Consider the following 17923-nt stretch of genomic DNA (forward strand, 5'->3'; position numbering starts at 1 on the left):
CATAGTGAGATTTAACCCATATCCCAAGGGCATAAACCTGGGCCCCTGGATGACCAGTGACATTACCATTATGCACGCCATCACTAAGACTGTGATTATTGATTATTGTCAACAAAGTAGCTGTTTCTAATCTTCAACATCAGCATCATTGTTGAATTCTTCACCAACTACAAACTGGGGTATTAAGATTGACCAGCAACTATATCACCAGCATGACTGCAAGAGCAGGGCAGCAGGCGGGATATAAAACTCCTATTTCAGGTAGTTAATGTTTGGAGTGTAGTATAATGGTTATGCTGCTTAGGTTGAACTGACATTTCTTATTAAGGGTTGTCTCTCAAGGAGTAGTTCAGTAGTCAGAGTGTGGGGACTTTGGTTGAGGCTAAGGTTGGGGGCATGGACAGATCAGGCGACCCAGGACACTACCCTGGGAGGAGCTTGCTTGGTCAATCTTGTGCTGACTGTGCTAGGATTAAGACATGTTAATGTACTGTTCCAGTTAGTTTACTACCACTGACCTCATGGTTTAAAAGGTAAAGTTCATTTATTAGTCACAAGGCTTACATTAACACGGCAATGAAGTTACCATGAAAATAACCTAGTCGCCACAGTCCTTGTCAGCACCTGTTTGAGTCAATGCACCTAACCAGCACGTCTTTCAGAATGTGGGAGAAAACAGGAGTATCTGGAGGAAACCCATGCAGACACGGGAAGAATGTACAAAAGAATGTGCCCCCTCAGATTGTTTCCCTTACACTGCTTGTGCAGTGTTTTGCATCATTGGATGTTGAGATAAATCTTGGCAAGGAAACAAATTAACAAGAGAGGAGGGAAACAAAGAAAGCTAGTTGGTTGGAGTACTACTAACTTGTATAAAAGACCTGATAATTTGTCCACTTGAATGGTAATGCTCACAATGTGTGAAGTAAATGTGGCCTTCTGCATTATTTTTTAATTGAAATATTGTTAAACTCCATCCATATGTTTACTGACGCTGTGTTGTGGCACCTTTATCAGGTAAACCCAGAACCATACTATGATGCTTGCATTAAGGAAGCTTGTGCCTGTGACATGGAGGGAAAATATCTGGGTTTCTGTACAGCAGTGGCAATGTATGCAGAAGCTTGTAACAAAGCTGGTGTTTGTATTCACTGGAGAACCCCAGAACGTTGTCGTAAGTCTAATTTTTTTGATTTTCCCTGAAACTTTTGGGTAAATTCAAGAGGGCTTGCTGCATGATTTAATGAAGATACGTATCTATGGGTGAAGGTAACAGGCAAATTGACCATTTTCTGATATTTAATTTTGCATTAGTTTTTCTACAGTGGCACTTGCCTGGCTTGTGCTTATGGCTGGAATTCTGATTAATCTGAATTACAGACTTTTGAGTCATTAACTTCCAGTGATGACCTTGACCTTGGAGATCAATCTGTCTATCACAGTGAAATGATTTATCCAAAACTGTAGCATAGTTTTGGAGTAGTGTTAACTGTTGACTTTGATGTGAGGTATTAATTTGGGTGCTGGATCAATTTTCTGATTATTTTGCACTAACTGTTGCTATTTTACTTTGCAGCTGTGTATTGTGACTTTTACAACAGGCCCAATGAATGCAGCTGGCACTATCAGCCATGTGGAACTTTGACAGCAAAAACATGCAGTGACCACACAGTTCGAAAAAAGCTCTCCGCTGTCCTTGAAGGTGATATTATTTTATACCTCGGCCATAGTTTAGATATGCCAGAAGCATTGCTTTATTCATTTTCTTTCTACGTATTTTAATATGAAGCAGGTGACTAGTTTCCCATCCCTTTGTCCCTCGCTGCCTGCCCTCCAAAACCCAGCCCTCAACCCCTCTCCACCCTCTGTGATTTTCTAACTCTAAATGCTTGGGACTTAAACTGCCAGCTCTACCACAACCTCTTCACTCTTCTCCTCCTTGCAGTCCCAGCAGTGCCCACTACTGAGCTCTTGTGCTGTCGGGACTGCTGGAGCAGCTGGCCAATCAGATTTGCAGGCAGCTGTTTATGGTGGGACAGAATGGCAGACGTTCCATTCTCCTGCTGAGGGATGGCAGCCCCACTTTTACCTGGTTTTGTCTGCTGGCAGCATGTTATGGTAGTGGGATGGGCTTCTTTCTGGTGTTTTGGGCAGGATGGGTGGCCATTTTGCCTTATTCCGTACAATCCAGTCTGTTAATTTTATTCAGTTACCTGTAGGACTATATAGAGTTTGTGTGAATTTGTGGCACTGGATATAAATATTTTTTAACAATTTTATTCAGTAACACAAGAAATACAATGGAAGAGATATATTGTGAATTTTCATAATTGGATAAAAAAGACACATCAATGTTCCAGAACAAAACTCATTGTTGGAACTAGACGTATTTTTAAATAATCTAGATCAGGAGCATCTTGTATATTCCATTACTGCTGCAGTATGAGCATTTACCTGACAATGTGGAAAATTGTGCATCTCCAGAAAAGCCTAAACTTTCCATCATTAACAGTGGTATCAAGTGGCACTTACTCAGCAGTAAACTGCTCATTGATGTTCAGTTTGTCTTCTGTCGGGGCTACTCAACTGCAGGCCTCATTATAGCCTTGATCAAACATGGATAAAAGAGCTGAACTCCAGATTCGAGATGGGAGTGGCAAACATTGACATTGAAACATTTGATTGCATGTAGCATAAAGAAGCCCCAGCAAAACTGCAAAGAAAAGCATTCACAGTGCTGAAATTTCAGGTTTTCTACTTCTATTACATTTGACCAATAAAAATTAGATTTTTTGTAGGGATTCAAAATTCATATTTTTGGGAATTGAATTAAGCATCTGTATGAGTTAAATTTACATTGCCCAGTTGTACGCACCCCAGACATTCTCTCTTCCACCTTCTTCCTTCGGGGAAGATACAAAAATCTGAGGTCACATATCAACCGACACAAGAACAGCTTCTTCTCTGCTGCTGTCAGAATTTTGAATGGATTTACCTTGCATTAAGTTGATCTTTCTCTACACCCTAGCTATGACTGTAACATTACATTTTGTACCCTCTCATTTCCTTCTCTATAAACGGTATGTTTTGTCTTTTTAGCGTGGAAGAAACAATACTTTTTGCTGTATATTAATACATGTGACAATAATAAATCAAATCAAATCAAATCAAGTCAAATGTATTTGCGTAGTTAATTAATTTTGCTGAGTTCTAAATAATGAACTATTAAAGAAAAAATGGAGACAGTATATGAATGAAAATCCAGACCTGTCACAAACAATAGTCTATAGTGTTATTTACTGTGATATAATTATGATAAAACTGTGATAATATGACAAAGACTTTCTAAGCACCTAATGTTCACATTTTCCCTAATAATTAGGATGCTATCCAAAGTGCCCAGCAAGTGCTCCTTATCTGGATGAAAATACAATGAAATGCGTCAGCCTAAATAACTGTACCTGTTATTACGAGGGTCAGATATATAAAGCAAATGAAAAAGTATCTGGCTGTGAACATTGGTAAGGTATCTAAAATATGCATTTTTAATGTTATGTATTATTACTAATGGGTCATGAAAACAATGATGTTCCAAATCTTCCAGTCTTCAAATCGTTGGTTACTGAGTGTACCTTTGAAGATGTGCATTGGGTCCCTGTGGAAGATCAGATGTGTGGGACTATTTGGGAATTGTCCTGGTAGTTCAAACCTCCCTCAGACAATTCCCTGCTCCCTGAGACCCTCTGTGAATGTATGTGAATGAGGGGTGGCGTTGGAGACTTCGGAAAGTTCATGGTATTTAATTGAATGGTTACCCAGAAAATGTCAAACAGATTGAAACCTAGTCTAACATCTGGATAACTACAGAAATGACCTCCCCAATCACTAATACTGACCCTAATTCCCTCCCCCCTCAACACCCAACAACCACCTGACTAGTTCTCCTGACTACCCAACTAATCTCCTGATCTGACCCAACTACCTACCTCTCCATCTAATTATCTCAGGCTTGACTACTGACATACTAACTCACCCACTTTACCACCTCACCCACCCTACCCAATACATCCACTACAACCACCTGCTACCTCACCCACCTAACAGCCACCCACCTTGGCCACCAGCCAGCTCACTCACCTTATCACTCTACCTAGCTCCCCTACCTATTATCTCATTCACTTTACCCTCCTATCAGCCTATTCAACTCACCCTCCTTATGGGATGGTGGTCCAACGACTGCGCTTCTTTTTGCACGTCTGGATTGTTCGCTCTCAGAATCCTGATTTCAATCACCTTTTTGGTAAAGATCTTCATTATTATCTCCATTGTTTAAAACCTTTAACGTGACCTCGTCACTTTGATATCCATGCCCCATGGATACATGGAAGGCTTCAAAATCACAGCAAACTCCATCCCACAGTAGGAATTAACATTAGTTAATGTCATAATCTCCAGGTATTAAATGACTTCTTGAAAGTACTCTCATAGAAAGGACCCATCAGTTTTACCAGGAATATCTCTTTGTTTTCTCTCATAAAGCCAGTAGCTCTGAAGCCTCTTTCAAATGCTTGCTGGACAGTGGGCCTTCTGATTCACTGGAGGTCTTCCCCTTTCACTTGCAGACAGTAGCACCTTGTATCTGGCTCCTTTGAAGGGCTTTGATGGACAGCAGGGATTGAGTTATAGTGGGGAGTTCGGCTTTTCACTTGCGAAGAGTAGCATTTGGTACCTGATTCTTTTCAAGTGCTTTGATTGACAGGTTGGATCAATTACCCACTTGCTATAGTATTTCAGTTCTTCTTTCCTAACTGCAATGTTTAAAAAATATTTGAGATGCATTTAACTGTGAAGGGAAAGAAAAGGCAAACAAAATCCCTGACAAATCAAATAGGTTTTAAAATGGGCAAATTACTTGTTATAACTCAACATCATTTTCATTCACAAAACATGTTGCATTGAGAATGGCAACTTCATGCTATACAATTCGAGATGAACCCTTAAGGATGTGTTTTTAGTTAAGTGACTTTGACTGTGTCTTTAATAAGGGAACCAAAAATTTTAAAAGAGGGTGATACAGTCATCTATTGAATATTTGAAATGTTTTCACTCTTGGTTGATGGGAACAAAGACATGGATAGTTCATAAAACAATAGGAGCACGAAGAGAAGCTAATAATGCTATTTCCTCTCCTTATGCCTTTTCAGAGTGATGCTATTATTGTAGTATCCTCATCCCTTCACCTGCTTTGGTGCTACGTTAGCTATAAAATAAGTATAACTGGTGCAAAGAATAATTCAAAATATACACATGCTATCAATCCATATAGTGCAATTTGAAAGCTTATTTTAGTATTTTCAATGCCAGGTGAAAGCAAATGAGAATGACAATTTAAATGACTTTTTGGATGTACAGATAGACATGCAAGAAGTTGCGTTTTTCCATCACCAGAGGGAAGCAGAGTTGGCAGTAAAACTCCGATTGCTACTTCTCCAAATAAAGACAACATAAAGGATTTTTTAAAAAAATCTTGGGAGCGATTCTCCCAAAAAAAATTCCAAGTGCTGAATTTGTGGGGAAAATGGTGTAAATCACAATTGTTTTTTCAGTGGGAGTTCAGATTCGAATCTCCCACACCCTGTGCACTGTAGAGGCTGCAATCGTGAAAATCATTATAAGCTCGTGGGGTGGGGCCTATTCATGCCAGGGTCTGACAGTTCCAGGCCTTTGTGCATGCTGAGGCCCAATTGCATGTCCCAACCCCCCCACCCCCCAACCACCCCAAACCATAGCACCGCAATCTCCAGCCACCCCCACCCTCCCCAGTAGTGATGATTCCCCCCAACAGACCCCTCCCCCCCCCCACTGACCCCCTCCCAGCAGACAAATGCCTCCACTGGAGGCAGACTCCCCCCCCCCCCCCCCGCCTCACCACAACAAACCTCCCTACCCAGCCCACCCCAATCTCTGGCCTCCTCCTTCCAGCCCCGACTGATCCCAATGCAGAGTGTCAGTGGGAACCCCCCCCCCCACCCCCACCGATTATTCCTTAGGCCCCGTCCACAAGAGGCCCCACCTCCAGACCCTGCCCCTTGGCACTGCCCATGCCCCCCATTGCTTGATTGCCTCCCCTTCACTCCAGTGGGGTCTCCTGCTAGCTCCCCAAAAGTCTAAACCTGTGGAGTAAAATACTCCTGATGCGGTGGAGGGTCCTTTGGGCCTGGAGAATTCAATCCCGGGCCTGATAATCACATTTACAATAGATTAAAAACAGATTAAAATCACTTACCTGGACTTCCACCTGGTTTCCAGTGTGGTCTCGACCGTGCCTACTCTCCAGCTGTGGGAGACACATGCGCCGGGAACCTGCAAAGTGGCCGACATGTGCATCTTCCAACCTGATGCCCAAAAAAAACTAGCATGTCAGCGTTAGAAGAATTGGGCCCCTTATTTCCTAAACTAAATCATCTAAATATTTAATGTTTTACAGCACATGCACTGAAGGGAAAATCAATTGTGGTGAGTAAACTTTACTTTTCAGTAAATCAGACACCATAGTAAATCATCACAGAGGCAAATGTTGGTGTCAGCCATTGTGGGTAAAGAATTTCCACATCTGTAAAATGATGGGCAGAGTTGTTTGCCTAACTCTGCCCAGGTCAGGGTTGTGCTGCTGTTGGACTGTTCTGGAGTGGCTTAATTAACTGACCTCCTCAGCATTTGCCATTGATTAAGGCCATCAAGTGGTTCCCAAGATGGGAGACCCAGTAGGAGAACCTGCAACGCGAGTAATATGCAACATCACTAGCTAGGTTAGGCATGTGACAGAATGAAACGTGGAAATGCTGTAGGAAATGTTTCTCTGTGTCTAATTCTGTGGAACTCTTACCCATTTTGGAATCATCGTGCTGAAATCCATCAAACAGCAGTGTGACAAATTCTTAATTTTATTATGGGTAGAAACTTAATGGGGATACATTTTAAGGGCGGCTAGTGACTGGTGTAAAAGTGAATATGCAAACTGGAGACATTCTCCAGGGGCACTGACCCGGTATTTGTCACAAAATGGCAATGGTGCAGCAACTTAAAGTAATCATGGTTTTTTGAACCACCTGTGGCTAAAGCTGAAGAGGTTAGGTCCCTCACTTTATCTGCACCCTTTGAAAGATTAAGTTTATACATGATGATGAAACTGTGCTATTGATGGTGATGCTCAAACTCAGCAAATGTGATTGCTATGTAAAGAACTAAGATAACTTCTCTTCCTCTCCAGCTACAACCATTACGACCACCACTTCTACAGGTGAATACCTTTCTCTGATATTGCATGTGGATTTGTGAAAATAGCTGCAAGTTATAAACCTGTTTCAAATCTTAATTCCTATACATGCCAAGAATGTTAAGTAAATTTTTTACCAGGTTATGAAGGATTGTTATCCATGCAGGGTCAATGGGCTGCATGGCTTCTTTCTGCACTGTAGGGACTCTATGACTCTATTCTATGTTACTTGGTCATGTAAGCTTATGAGGGCCTTCGGTACTCCTGCAGCTATTTCCTGTGTTCTGTTGTTAGTCAATATGTATATTCTAAATTAATATTTTATTTGCCACTCGTGCCTGTAGATGTTTATTCCTTCAGAAGGAAAATGTAATTAATATAGTTGATCTAAGTTTTTGGTTGATAGCCTTTAATGGCACAAACTTTGCCACAAACACCAGGCAACCATTTTGTTCCTGATGGCATCAATAAGAACTTCATCTTTCAGCATATTTTACATTAGCCTAGAGTCTGATGAGTCAATATTCTGAAATATCAACAATGCAGTATGTTCAAATCATTGTACTAATTTATATTTTTGAAATGAAGTGAAATTGTTTATTTTGTAATCTATTGAAAAATATGGCTGATACTCTAAATCAATTGGTTTGTTAGTAATCTAATTATCTATTATGATCTTTTTGTTTAGAAACTGCAAGTGTGACAAGTCCAGCAACAACAACATCCCCAACCACAACAACATCAACCACAACAACATCAACTACAACATCTCCAACCACAACATCCCCAACCACAACAACATCAACGACAACATCCCCAACCACAACATCAACCACAACGCCCCCAAGCACAACATCCCCCACAACGCCCCCAAGCACAACATCCCCATCTACAACATCCCCATCTACAACATCCCCATCTACAACATCCCCATCTACAACATCCCCATCTACAACATCCCCAACCACAACATCCCCAACCACAACATCCCCAACCACAACATCCCCAAGCACAACGTCCCCAACCACAACGTCCCCAACCACGACATCCCCAACCACAACATCTACAACATCCCCAACCACAACATCTCCAACCACAATATCTACAACATCCCCAACCACAACATCCCCAACCACAACATCCCCAACCACAACATCCCCAACCACAACATCCCCAACCACAACATCCCCAACCACAACATCCCCAACCACAACATCCCCAACCACAACATCCCCAACCACAACATCTCCAACCACAACATCTCCAACCACAACATCCCCAACCACAACATCCCCAACCACAACATCTACAACATCCCCAACCACAACATCTCCAACCACGACATCTACAGCATCCCCAAGCACAACGTCCCCAACCACAACATCCCCAACAACAACATCTACAACGTCCCCAAGCACAACGTCCCCAACGACATCTACAACCACAACATCCCCAACTACAACATCCCTAACCACAACATCTACCCCAAGCACAACGTCCCCAACCACAACACCCCCAACCACAACACCCCCAACCACAACACCCCCAACCACAACACCCCCAACCACAACACCCCCAACCACAACACCCCCAACCACAACACCCCCAACCACAACACCCCCAACCACAACATCTCCAACATCCCCAACCACAACATCCCCAAGCACAACACCTCCAACTACAACATCCCCAACCACAACATCTCCAACTACAACGTCCCTAACCACAATATCTACAACATCCCCAACCACAACATCCCCAACCACAATATCTACAACGTCCCCAAGCACAACATCTCCAACTACAACATCCCCAACCACAACATCTACAACATCCCCAACCACAACATCTCCAACCACGACATCTACAACATCCCCAAGCACAACGTCCCCAACCACAACATCCCCAACAACAACATCTACAACGTCCCCAAGCACAACATCCCCAAGCACAACGTCCCCAACAACGACATCTACAACCACAACATCCCCAACTACAACATCCCTAACCACAACATCTACCCCAAGCACAACGTCCTCAACCACAACATCCCCAAGCACAACACCCCCAACCACAACATCCCCAACCACAACATCTCCAACATCCCCAACCACAACATCCCCAACCACAACACCTCCAACTACAACATCCCCAACCACAACATCTCCAACTACAACGTCCCTAATCACAATATCTACAACATCCCCAACCACAATATCTCCAACCACAATATCTACAACACCCCCAAGCACAACATCCCCAAGCACAACATCTACAACATCCCCAAGCACAACATCCCAAAGCACAACATCCCCAAGCACAACATCAACCACAATATCTACAACATCCCCAAGCACAACATCAACCACAATATCTACAACATCCCCAACCACAACATCTCCAACCACAACATCTACAACATCCCCAAGTGCAACATCCCCAACCTCAACATCTACAACATCCCCAAGCACAACATCCCCAAGCACAACATCCCCAACCACAACATCTCCAACCACAACATCTACAACATCCCCAAGCACAACATCCCAAAGCACGACATCCCCAACCACAACATCTACAATATCCCAAAGCACGACATCTCCAACCACAACATCCCCAACCACAACATCTACAACACCCCCAACCACAACATCCCAAAGCACAACATCTCCAACCACAACATCCCAAAGCACAACATCTCCAACCACAACATCCCCAAGCACGACATCCCCAACCACAACATCTACAACATCCCCAAGCACAACATCTCCAACCACAACATCCCCAAGCACAACATCTACAACATCCCCAACCACAACATCCCAAAGCACAACATCTACAACTTCCCCAACCACAACATCCCCAAGCACAACATCCCCAACCACAACATCTACAACATCCCCAAGCACAACATCTCCAACCACAACATCCCCAAGCACAACATCTACAACATCCCCAACCATAACATCCCAAAGCACAACATCCCCAACCACAACATCTCCAGCCACAACATCCCCAGTCACAACATCTACAACATCCCCAAGCACAACATCTGCAACCACAACATCCCCAAGCACAACATCTACAACATCCCCAACTACAACATCAAGCACAACATCTACAACATCCCCAACCACAATATCTACAACATCCCCAACCACAACAACTACAGTAGAGCTTTGTTCAGGTTATTGGTCAAGATGGCGCAATAGAGTTACACCAAATATAATATCCAGAGGGGATCAAGAATCCACAGAAAACCTATGTGATTTTGATGAATCATATAATCACATTCAGTGTGAAGCTGTTAAAAATCCCAACCAGCCAATCTCAGGAACAGCTGACAACGTGACATGTGACTTACAAGGACTCAAATGCACCCCATCACCTTCTGATATTAGTCTCATGTGTCTTGACTACAGAATTAGAGTATGTTGCATAGAAATCACAACAATCACTCCCACAACTATCTCCACAACAACCACCTCCACAACCACCATTACAACCACCTCCACAACTACCCCTACAACCACCTCCACAACCACCCCCACAACGATCCCTACAACCACCCCCACAACCACCCCCACAACCACCTCCACAACAACCACTACAACCACCTCTACAACTACCCCTACAACCACCCCGACAATAATCCCCACAACCACTCTCACAACCACACCTACAACCACCCCCATAACCAGCACTACAACCACCTCTACAACCAACCCTACAACCACTACTACAACCACTTCCACAACCACCCTTACAACCACCCTCACAACCATCCCGACAACCACCAGTACAACCACCTCCACAACAACCCCCACAACCACCCCTACAACCACCCCCACAACCACCCTGACAACCATTCCTACAACCACCCCCACAACCACCCCTACAACCAACCCCACAACCACCCCCACAATCATCACTACAACATCAACTCCATGCAAGAAGGTAAGAATTTGCTTTAAAATACATGTTGCGAAAGATTAGGATTCATTACACTGCATGAAAAAGATTTTACAATTTTGACTTTTTTTGAAAGAAAAATATTTCTTCTTCTCAACAAAAATATTACATTGCAGCAATCTGTAAGATTTCATTTACTTTTCTTGAATTCTTATCTTCTATCGATGAACTAAGCCCAAATGAATAAACTTCAACCTAGGGATTTTCATTAATTTCTTTGCTACAACTATTTATGTAACCCATGCAAGACCATGTTACCCATATTATTTTCTGTTTCCCTTTTGATAATGATTGACTCTGTAAAGTGATAAAAGCTAACTGTAAGCAAGGATGCCATTTAGCAGCAACCCCCCTACCCCTCACACTGCCGCCACACCCCCTCACCCCCATCTTTTTCTGTTTCAAACACTTATCTATTTCTCTATTGGAAATAGATATAATGGCTTTAACCCCATAGCCGGAGACTCTGTGGTGTAGTGGATAGTGTCCCTGACTCTGAGCCAGAGGCTCCAGGTTCGAGTTCCAATCCATGATTTGCATGGCTGAAGAAAGTGCACTCTTAATCCAGTCAAGCAGGCTGGCTCTGAACTTGAAAATCCTCACATGGCAGGTGATTAGAGTGTGAGAGATTCCAAGTCAGCTGTGTGATGGGAAGAAATTGGAGCCTCTATTACCTTTATCTATTATTTCAGGCTGCAGTATATTTGTTGCCACAGCAACTCAGACTCCTTGGGAGGCTAGTGTGGACCAGCATAGTGGACCTGGGACTTGATCCTTTATTCTGCCAGCAGTGAAAATTGTGACACTGTGGGCTGGACTTGCCTTCGAGAAGATAATTCAAAAAGAAGACCTGCAACTCATATTTCATTCTGCTACAACTTTCAACATATATATACTTTTCTTGACCACTTGATTCACTCTTTAATATTAGTCTATGTTTAATCAGAATAAGTGATACTCTTTCTCACTATCTAAATGTCTCTGCAAATGGTTGCTCCTATACTTCTTAAATAGTCTTCTCCCTTTTGTTTCGCTTTTGGCAAAGACCCATTTGCCATCATCAATGGACGTCAATCTGCTTTTCGTTCTGTTCGGAAATACTTTCCTCACTATCCGGCACCATTAACTTAAGTTGTTAAACCACTTACGTTCTGCTGGCTAATATTGTTCACAAAACAATCTATAGAGAACTTTAGCTTAGTCATCCACTAAATGACAGTTCAAAGGACTTTCAAAACGTGTGCAGGAAACCTGGAGCTTAGTCGACCAAAGCTTACTGGTATGATTATCTGCCCTCCAATTGCATGAGCACTGAACTTCAGAACGTATTGATGCTATGGTCTGGAAATTCCTGGATCCAAATAGATCAGAGCTTAGAGCCTGCCTGAACTTGGAATGAAAGCTGGTTAGATTGGGCTTCAATTCCATTTACACTGGGCTTCTAAATTCCAATGGAGCCAAGAGAAATCTTCTCACTGTGCTGCTAACCAAGGGATGTTGTCAATGGGAGTTTCTATGGCACGGTGGCACAGGGGTTAGCATGGCTGCCTCACAGCTCCAGGGACCTGTGTGGAGTTTACATGTTCTTCCCATGTCTATGTGGGTTTCCTCTGGGTGCTCTGGTTTCCTCCAACAGTCCAAAGATGTGTGGGTTAGGTTGATTGGTCATACTAAATTTCTCCTTAGTGTCAGGGGGACTAGAAGCATAAATAATTGGTGTTATGGGGATAGGGCCTGAGTGGGATTGTTGTTGGTGCAGGTTCAATGGGCTGAATGGCCTCCTTCGACACTGCAGGGATTTTATGATTCTGTTCTATGATTCTGGGATGTCCCTGGAAATTTCAATGATACTTCCTTTAAAAGGCTTATGATCATAATATCTCACAGCAGTTGAAAACCCTGCCAAAGGTCTTTAGAAGGATCCTGAACTTTTATTAGACCTGCACAATCCATTAATGACATTTTTTCCTGTCAGATCCTTGCTGGGTCTCCTCTCTGCTGTGTGATTGGAATGGTTCTGCCACAGCTTTCTAACTGCCAGACTGCAATGGATGTTTTTGCAAATCCAATGTATTCATCAAGGTCATGTAACTGACCCTGGCACTGTGATTTGGGATAGAACCTGTGTTTTGGGAATGGCAACAAACAGTGCTGGTACCAGCAGAGAGGGCCCTCAGCACTTTCTGAACTTTGGAATTTGATGCAAAACCTTTAAGGCCTCACATTGATATCAAACCTGTATGGTGTAACCAATTGTAAGAGTGAAAACTCAAACAATATCTTGATATTGAAATTCTCATCCCTATTTTCAAATCCTTTATGGCCTCGCCTCTGCCTCCCTATTCTTCAGCCGTACAACTCTCTGGGCTATCTGTACTTCTCTAATTCTGGCCTCTTGTGCATCCCCAATTTTAATTGCTACACCACTAGTCACCATGCCCTAAGTACTGTAATACCCTCTATGCTTCTCTGTCTCTTTAGCTCCTTTAAGACAGTAGTACACTAATCTACTTCTCTGTTGAGGATTTTGGTAATCTGCTCTAATATCTCCTTATTTGTCCCAGTGTCATATTTTGTTTCATAATGAATGTTTCACATGAATGTTTCACGTGAAGCAGTGCCTTTGGACTTTTCATTACGTTAAAGGTGCTATATAAATGTGAGTTGTTGAAAACTAACTCTGGAATGATGTAGATTGAATTTTCTCTATCTTGAGCAACTTGCTACAGTATGTTCAGATGTCAGGTAAGACCTAGATACTAGTTTCACTTGGCAACTAATAGATGTGTAGGAAGAAGTGGGGGGAGTGGGGGGCGGTTCTATGTAAAGTGAGCCACCTCCAATATGCAAACAGCAGCCCCAAAGATTGAACCCTTCCGAGCTTCCTTCCTATCCCTTGATAAATTTGGTTAATAAAATTGGGCTGCCCATTTCCAGGTTTCTTCCCACGACACATGTTTTATGATGTTGAATCTAAAAGATCACATGGTACTGTTTACAGAATAGTGAGGGGGTTATCACAATAGTTATTCCTCAGGGACAATTGCCTTTGCAAATTGTCCAATTGAACCTTGATTATCTGATTAAATCTAACAGAATGGCTGTGGATTTTGGAACCCACCCAGTTCTCTGCAGCTGGGCACCTACCCCAGATTATGGGGTGAATTTGTGGATGGGTGGGAAAGTGTTGAGGCAAGACCCCTATTTTATATTTCCCATGCTGGAAACACACCCAGCAACACGGGCATGTAAAATGCAGCCTCAGGAACTGACCACAAAAATCAACACTAATGCTGTAATGCAGCACTAAGTGCGACATTGTCAGAAACCCGAGCCGGGATTCCCCCAGAAAAATTTTAAGTGTTGAATCCATGTGAAAACTGAAGTAAATTGTGCTATTTTTCCAGTGGGATTTCAAGAATCTCCCACACTCTGTGCACTGCAGAGTGTGTCAGTCTGAATCCTATAAAAGATCCAGGGGCAGGGCCTATTCCCGCTGGAGATGCCAGCAGAGTAGCACTGAATGAGAGGGGGATCCCTCTCACTCCCCCATGGACCGATCGCTGCCCTCAAAACATGCCCAGGCCCAGCCCCAACCACCCCCTTGCCTCAGTCCGCCCCGATCTCCAACATCCTCCCCACCTCCCCCACTCGCCGTGCTTTACCCTCCCCACCCCCCTGGCAGCTGCAACCTCCCCCTGCTGCATTTCCAACCCCTCCCCTGAAGAAGCTGAACCCCCCCCCCCTCACCCTGATGGCCGACCCCCGATTATAGCTTCCCTCCCTCCCCCCACCGATATCCTGATTGCAGCGTTGTGGTGGGATCACCCATCAGGCCCTGTCCCCCACTAGGTGCAACACCCTTGGGCTCTGGTCCGTTCGCACTGCCCCATGCCCAGTGGGCATTGCCAAGATGCCCCTGGGCTTTGGTACTTGGCCCCTTGGGCACAGTGGCGCGCCCAGGCTGGCACTGACAATGTCCCAATGCCAAGGGGGTGCCCCCGCCAGTGCTCAATTCTCTGGGAGACCTCTGTTGCCGCCCCTTCACTCCAGCAGGGTCGGGCAGTGGGGAGCTCCTGTAAACCCCACAAGAGTGAAATACTCCTGGTAGCAGGGGTGAGGTTAGCGGGCCCGGAGACCTTAGTCCTGTACCCATTAATGATATTCAAAATATAATTAAATTGATTTGATTTATTACTGTCACATGTATTAACATACAGTGAAAAGTATTGTTTCTTGCGTGCTATACAGACAAAGCACAACGCTCATTGAGAAGGAAAGGAGAGAATGTAGAATGTAGTGTTACAGTCATAGCTAGAGTGTCGAGAAAGATCAACTAAATGCAAGATAGGTCTCTCAAAAGTTTGCTGGCAGCAGGGAAGAAGTTATCCTTGAGTCGGTTGGTACGTGACCTCAGACTTTTGTATCTTTCTCCCGATGGAAGAAGTTGGAAGAGAGAATGTCCAGGGTGCGTGGGATCCTTAATTATGCTAGCTGCTTTGCCGAGGCAGCAGGAAGTGTAACAGAGTCAATGAATGGGAGGCTGGTTTGTGTGATGGATTGAGCTACATTCACAACCCTTTGCAGTTTCTTGCTGTCTTGGGCAGAGCAGGAGCCACACCACGCTGTGATACAGCTAGAGAGAATTCTTCCTATAGTGCATCTGTAAAAGTTGGTGAGAGTCGTAGCTGACATGACAAATTTCCTTAGTCTTCTTTTGTCTGCTGCATGTATAACTCAGCTCCGTGCCTATCGCCAGTTTGGAGCTGATGGCGCCTGAAATATTCCACTGGGAGATGCGCTTGGGGCCGGATGCCTAACAAGGATCCTGCGGATCGGGCGCCACTTAAATCTCCTGGCCCGCTGCGCTGATTTTTTAGCATGGCGGGATGGGAGACTCACTGTCCCCCCTGTCTTTCGGATGAAATATTAAACCAAGAACCTATCTGCCTGCTCGGGCAGATGTAAAGGATCACATGGCACCATCTTGAAGTCTATCAGTGGAGATAGCCCCAGTGTCCTGGCCAATAGTTCTTCCTTAATCAACATAACAAAAAATATATCATTCCTCGTTATCATATTGCTCTTTGTGTGAGCTTGCTGCACTCAAATTAGCTGCTGCATTTCCTACATTACAACAGTAACTAGACTTTGAGGGTATTTAAGTTGCTGTAAAGAGCTTTGAGACATCTGGTGATGATGAATTTAATCCACTTAACTGCAAGTCTTTCTTTCTTTCCAAAAGAAAAAAATACTGGAAAATCTCAGCAGGTCTGGCAGCATCTGTAAGGAGAGAAAAGAGCTGATGTTTCAAACCCTGATGGCCTTTTGTCAAAGCTGAAAGGCATAGAAAGTGGGAGATATTTATACTGTGGGGCAAGGGAGCAAAAGATGAGTCATAGCCACAAAACCAAGGGGAAAGACTGTTAATGGCAGGCCATAGAGAGAATAGAAGGTGTGAATGGCCAAATGGCAGAGAAGCTGAAATCAGAAGGTAAGATGTGACAGGTGAAGATTAGGGCAAAGGAGGAATGTGTGGGAGAGAGATAAAATAGAGAAAAAGGAGAAAGGAGAAGTAAAGGTGAGGGGGGGGGTGGGGGGCGTCATCTGGACTTGAAATGTCAACTCTTTTCTTTCCTTATAGTTGCTACCAGGCCTGCTGAGATTTTCCAGCATTTTTGCTTTTGGATTCAGATTCCAGCATTCACAATAATTTGCTTTTATCTTTCTTTCACTAGCTCAATGAATCGTGGACTGAAGACTGTATGATCAAAGAATGTGTGGATGGACGTGTTGTTATAAAAAAACAATGCAAACAAGAAAAGCCTGCATGTCCTCATTACTTAAAGCCAATTGCAGTCATAAATGATTGTGGCTGCCAGTCTTGGGAATGTGGATGTTAGTACCTCTTGCCTGATCTAATTTCTATATCATTAGAGCTATTTATTTCATTTCCCTCACCACAAAACTAAACCTTACAAACCATATTCTGCTTACTTTATAGGTGAATGTAGGGTATGGGGAGATCCACACTATTTGACCTTCGATGGGCTGGATTATGATTTCTTCAAGGATTGCACATACGTTCTTGTTGAAGAACAATATCCAAAATATAATTTCACAGTTCAAGTGGATAATTATCAATGCATTTCTCCGTTGCCCTTCTCGTGTCCAAAAGGGCTAAATATTTTTTACAAAGGAATTCAGATGACAGTCTTAACTTACAGAGGTTTTGTGGTAAGTATTCTGCAGTTATATTAGCAGTACTTTCCACTTACATGAAATTGATTGGCCTAATACTCAATTAGTTCCACATATCAATGCAATGTATAAACAGAAATAACTGATTGAATCCAAATGCGTTGTGTGATGAGCTGTTAAAATGTACGATCGCATAGTTACTGGTCTATGCTGCGCCAACCAGAATGATGGGGGAACTACAATTGGACTCCATGGCCTAGACATTCATCCTGTGTTTGGGAACCTGATGTCAGGAGAATGCCCAAGTCCTAACCTGTTGGTATTGCCAGTCAACACCTTTTTTGGAGGAATGGCCAATTCGTGGCTGGGGGTATGCTGGACATCCTGTTAAGGATAATGGGTGGTTCCTAACACTGCAGGCTCAACAGTTAGCCCTCAGACACTGAGAGACTGTTAGCTTGCTAATGCATGTAC

The 17923-nt window shown here is 43.5% G+C and overlaps 1 protein-coding gene across 1 annotated transcript in view; it reads left to right on the forward strand.

Annotated features, from left to right (window-relative positions):
* The window catches only part of LOC145355596 (uncharacterized), a 59191-nt gene extending 41667 nt beyond the window's left edge, over positions 1–17524 (forward strand). The window contains exons 26-34 of the mRNA XM_080207846.1: positions 1018–1174; positions 1577–1702; positions 3383–3521; positions 6488–6516; positions 7271–7300; positions 7965–9648; positions 9727–11233; positions 16987–17146; positions 17253–17524. Of these exons, the coding sequence (XP_080063972.1) occupies positions 1018–1174; positions 1577–1702; positions 3383–3521; positions 6488–6516; positions 7271–7300; positions 7965–9648; positions 9727–11233; positions 16987–17146; positions 17253–17509 (4089 nt within the window). The 3' untranslated portion in view covers positions 17510–17524. The remainder of the gene's footprint in view (positions 1–1017; positions 1175–1576; positions 1703–3382; positions 3522–6487; positions 6517–7270; positions 7301–7964; positions 9649–9726; positions 11234–16986; positions 17147–17252) is intronic.
* The last annotated feature ends 399 nt before the right edge of the window (positions 17525–17923 follow it).

This window comes from Carcharhinus amblyrhynchos, chromosome 19 (genome assembly GCF_965287045.1).
Source record: "Carcharhinus amblyrhynchos chromosome 19, sCarAmb.v2.hapA, whole genome shotgun sequence".
In the NCBI taxonomy this organism is placed as follows: Eukaryota; Metazoa; Chordata; class Chondrichthyes; order Carcharhiniformes; family Carcharhinidae; genus Carcharhinus; species Carcharhinus amblyrhynchos.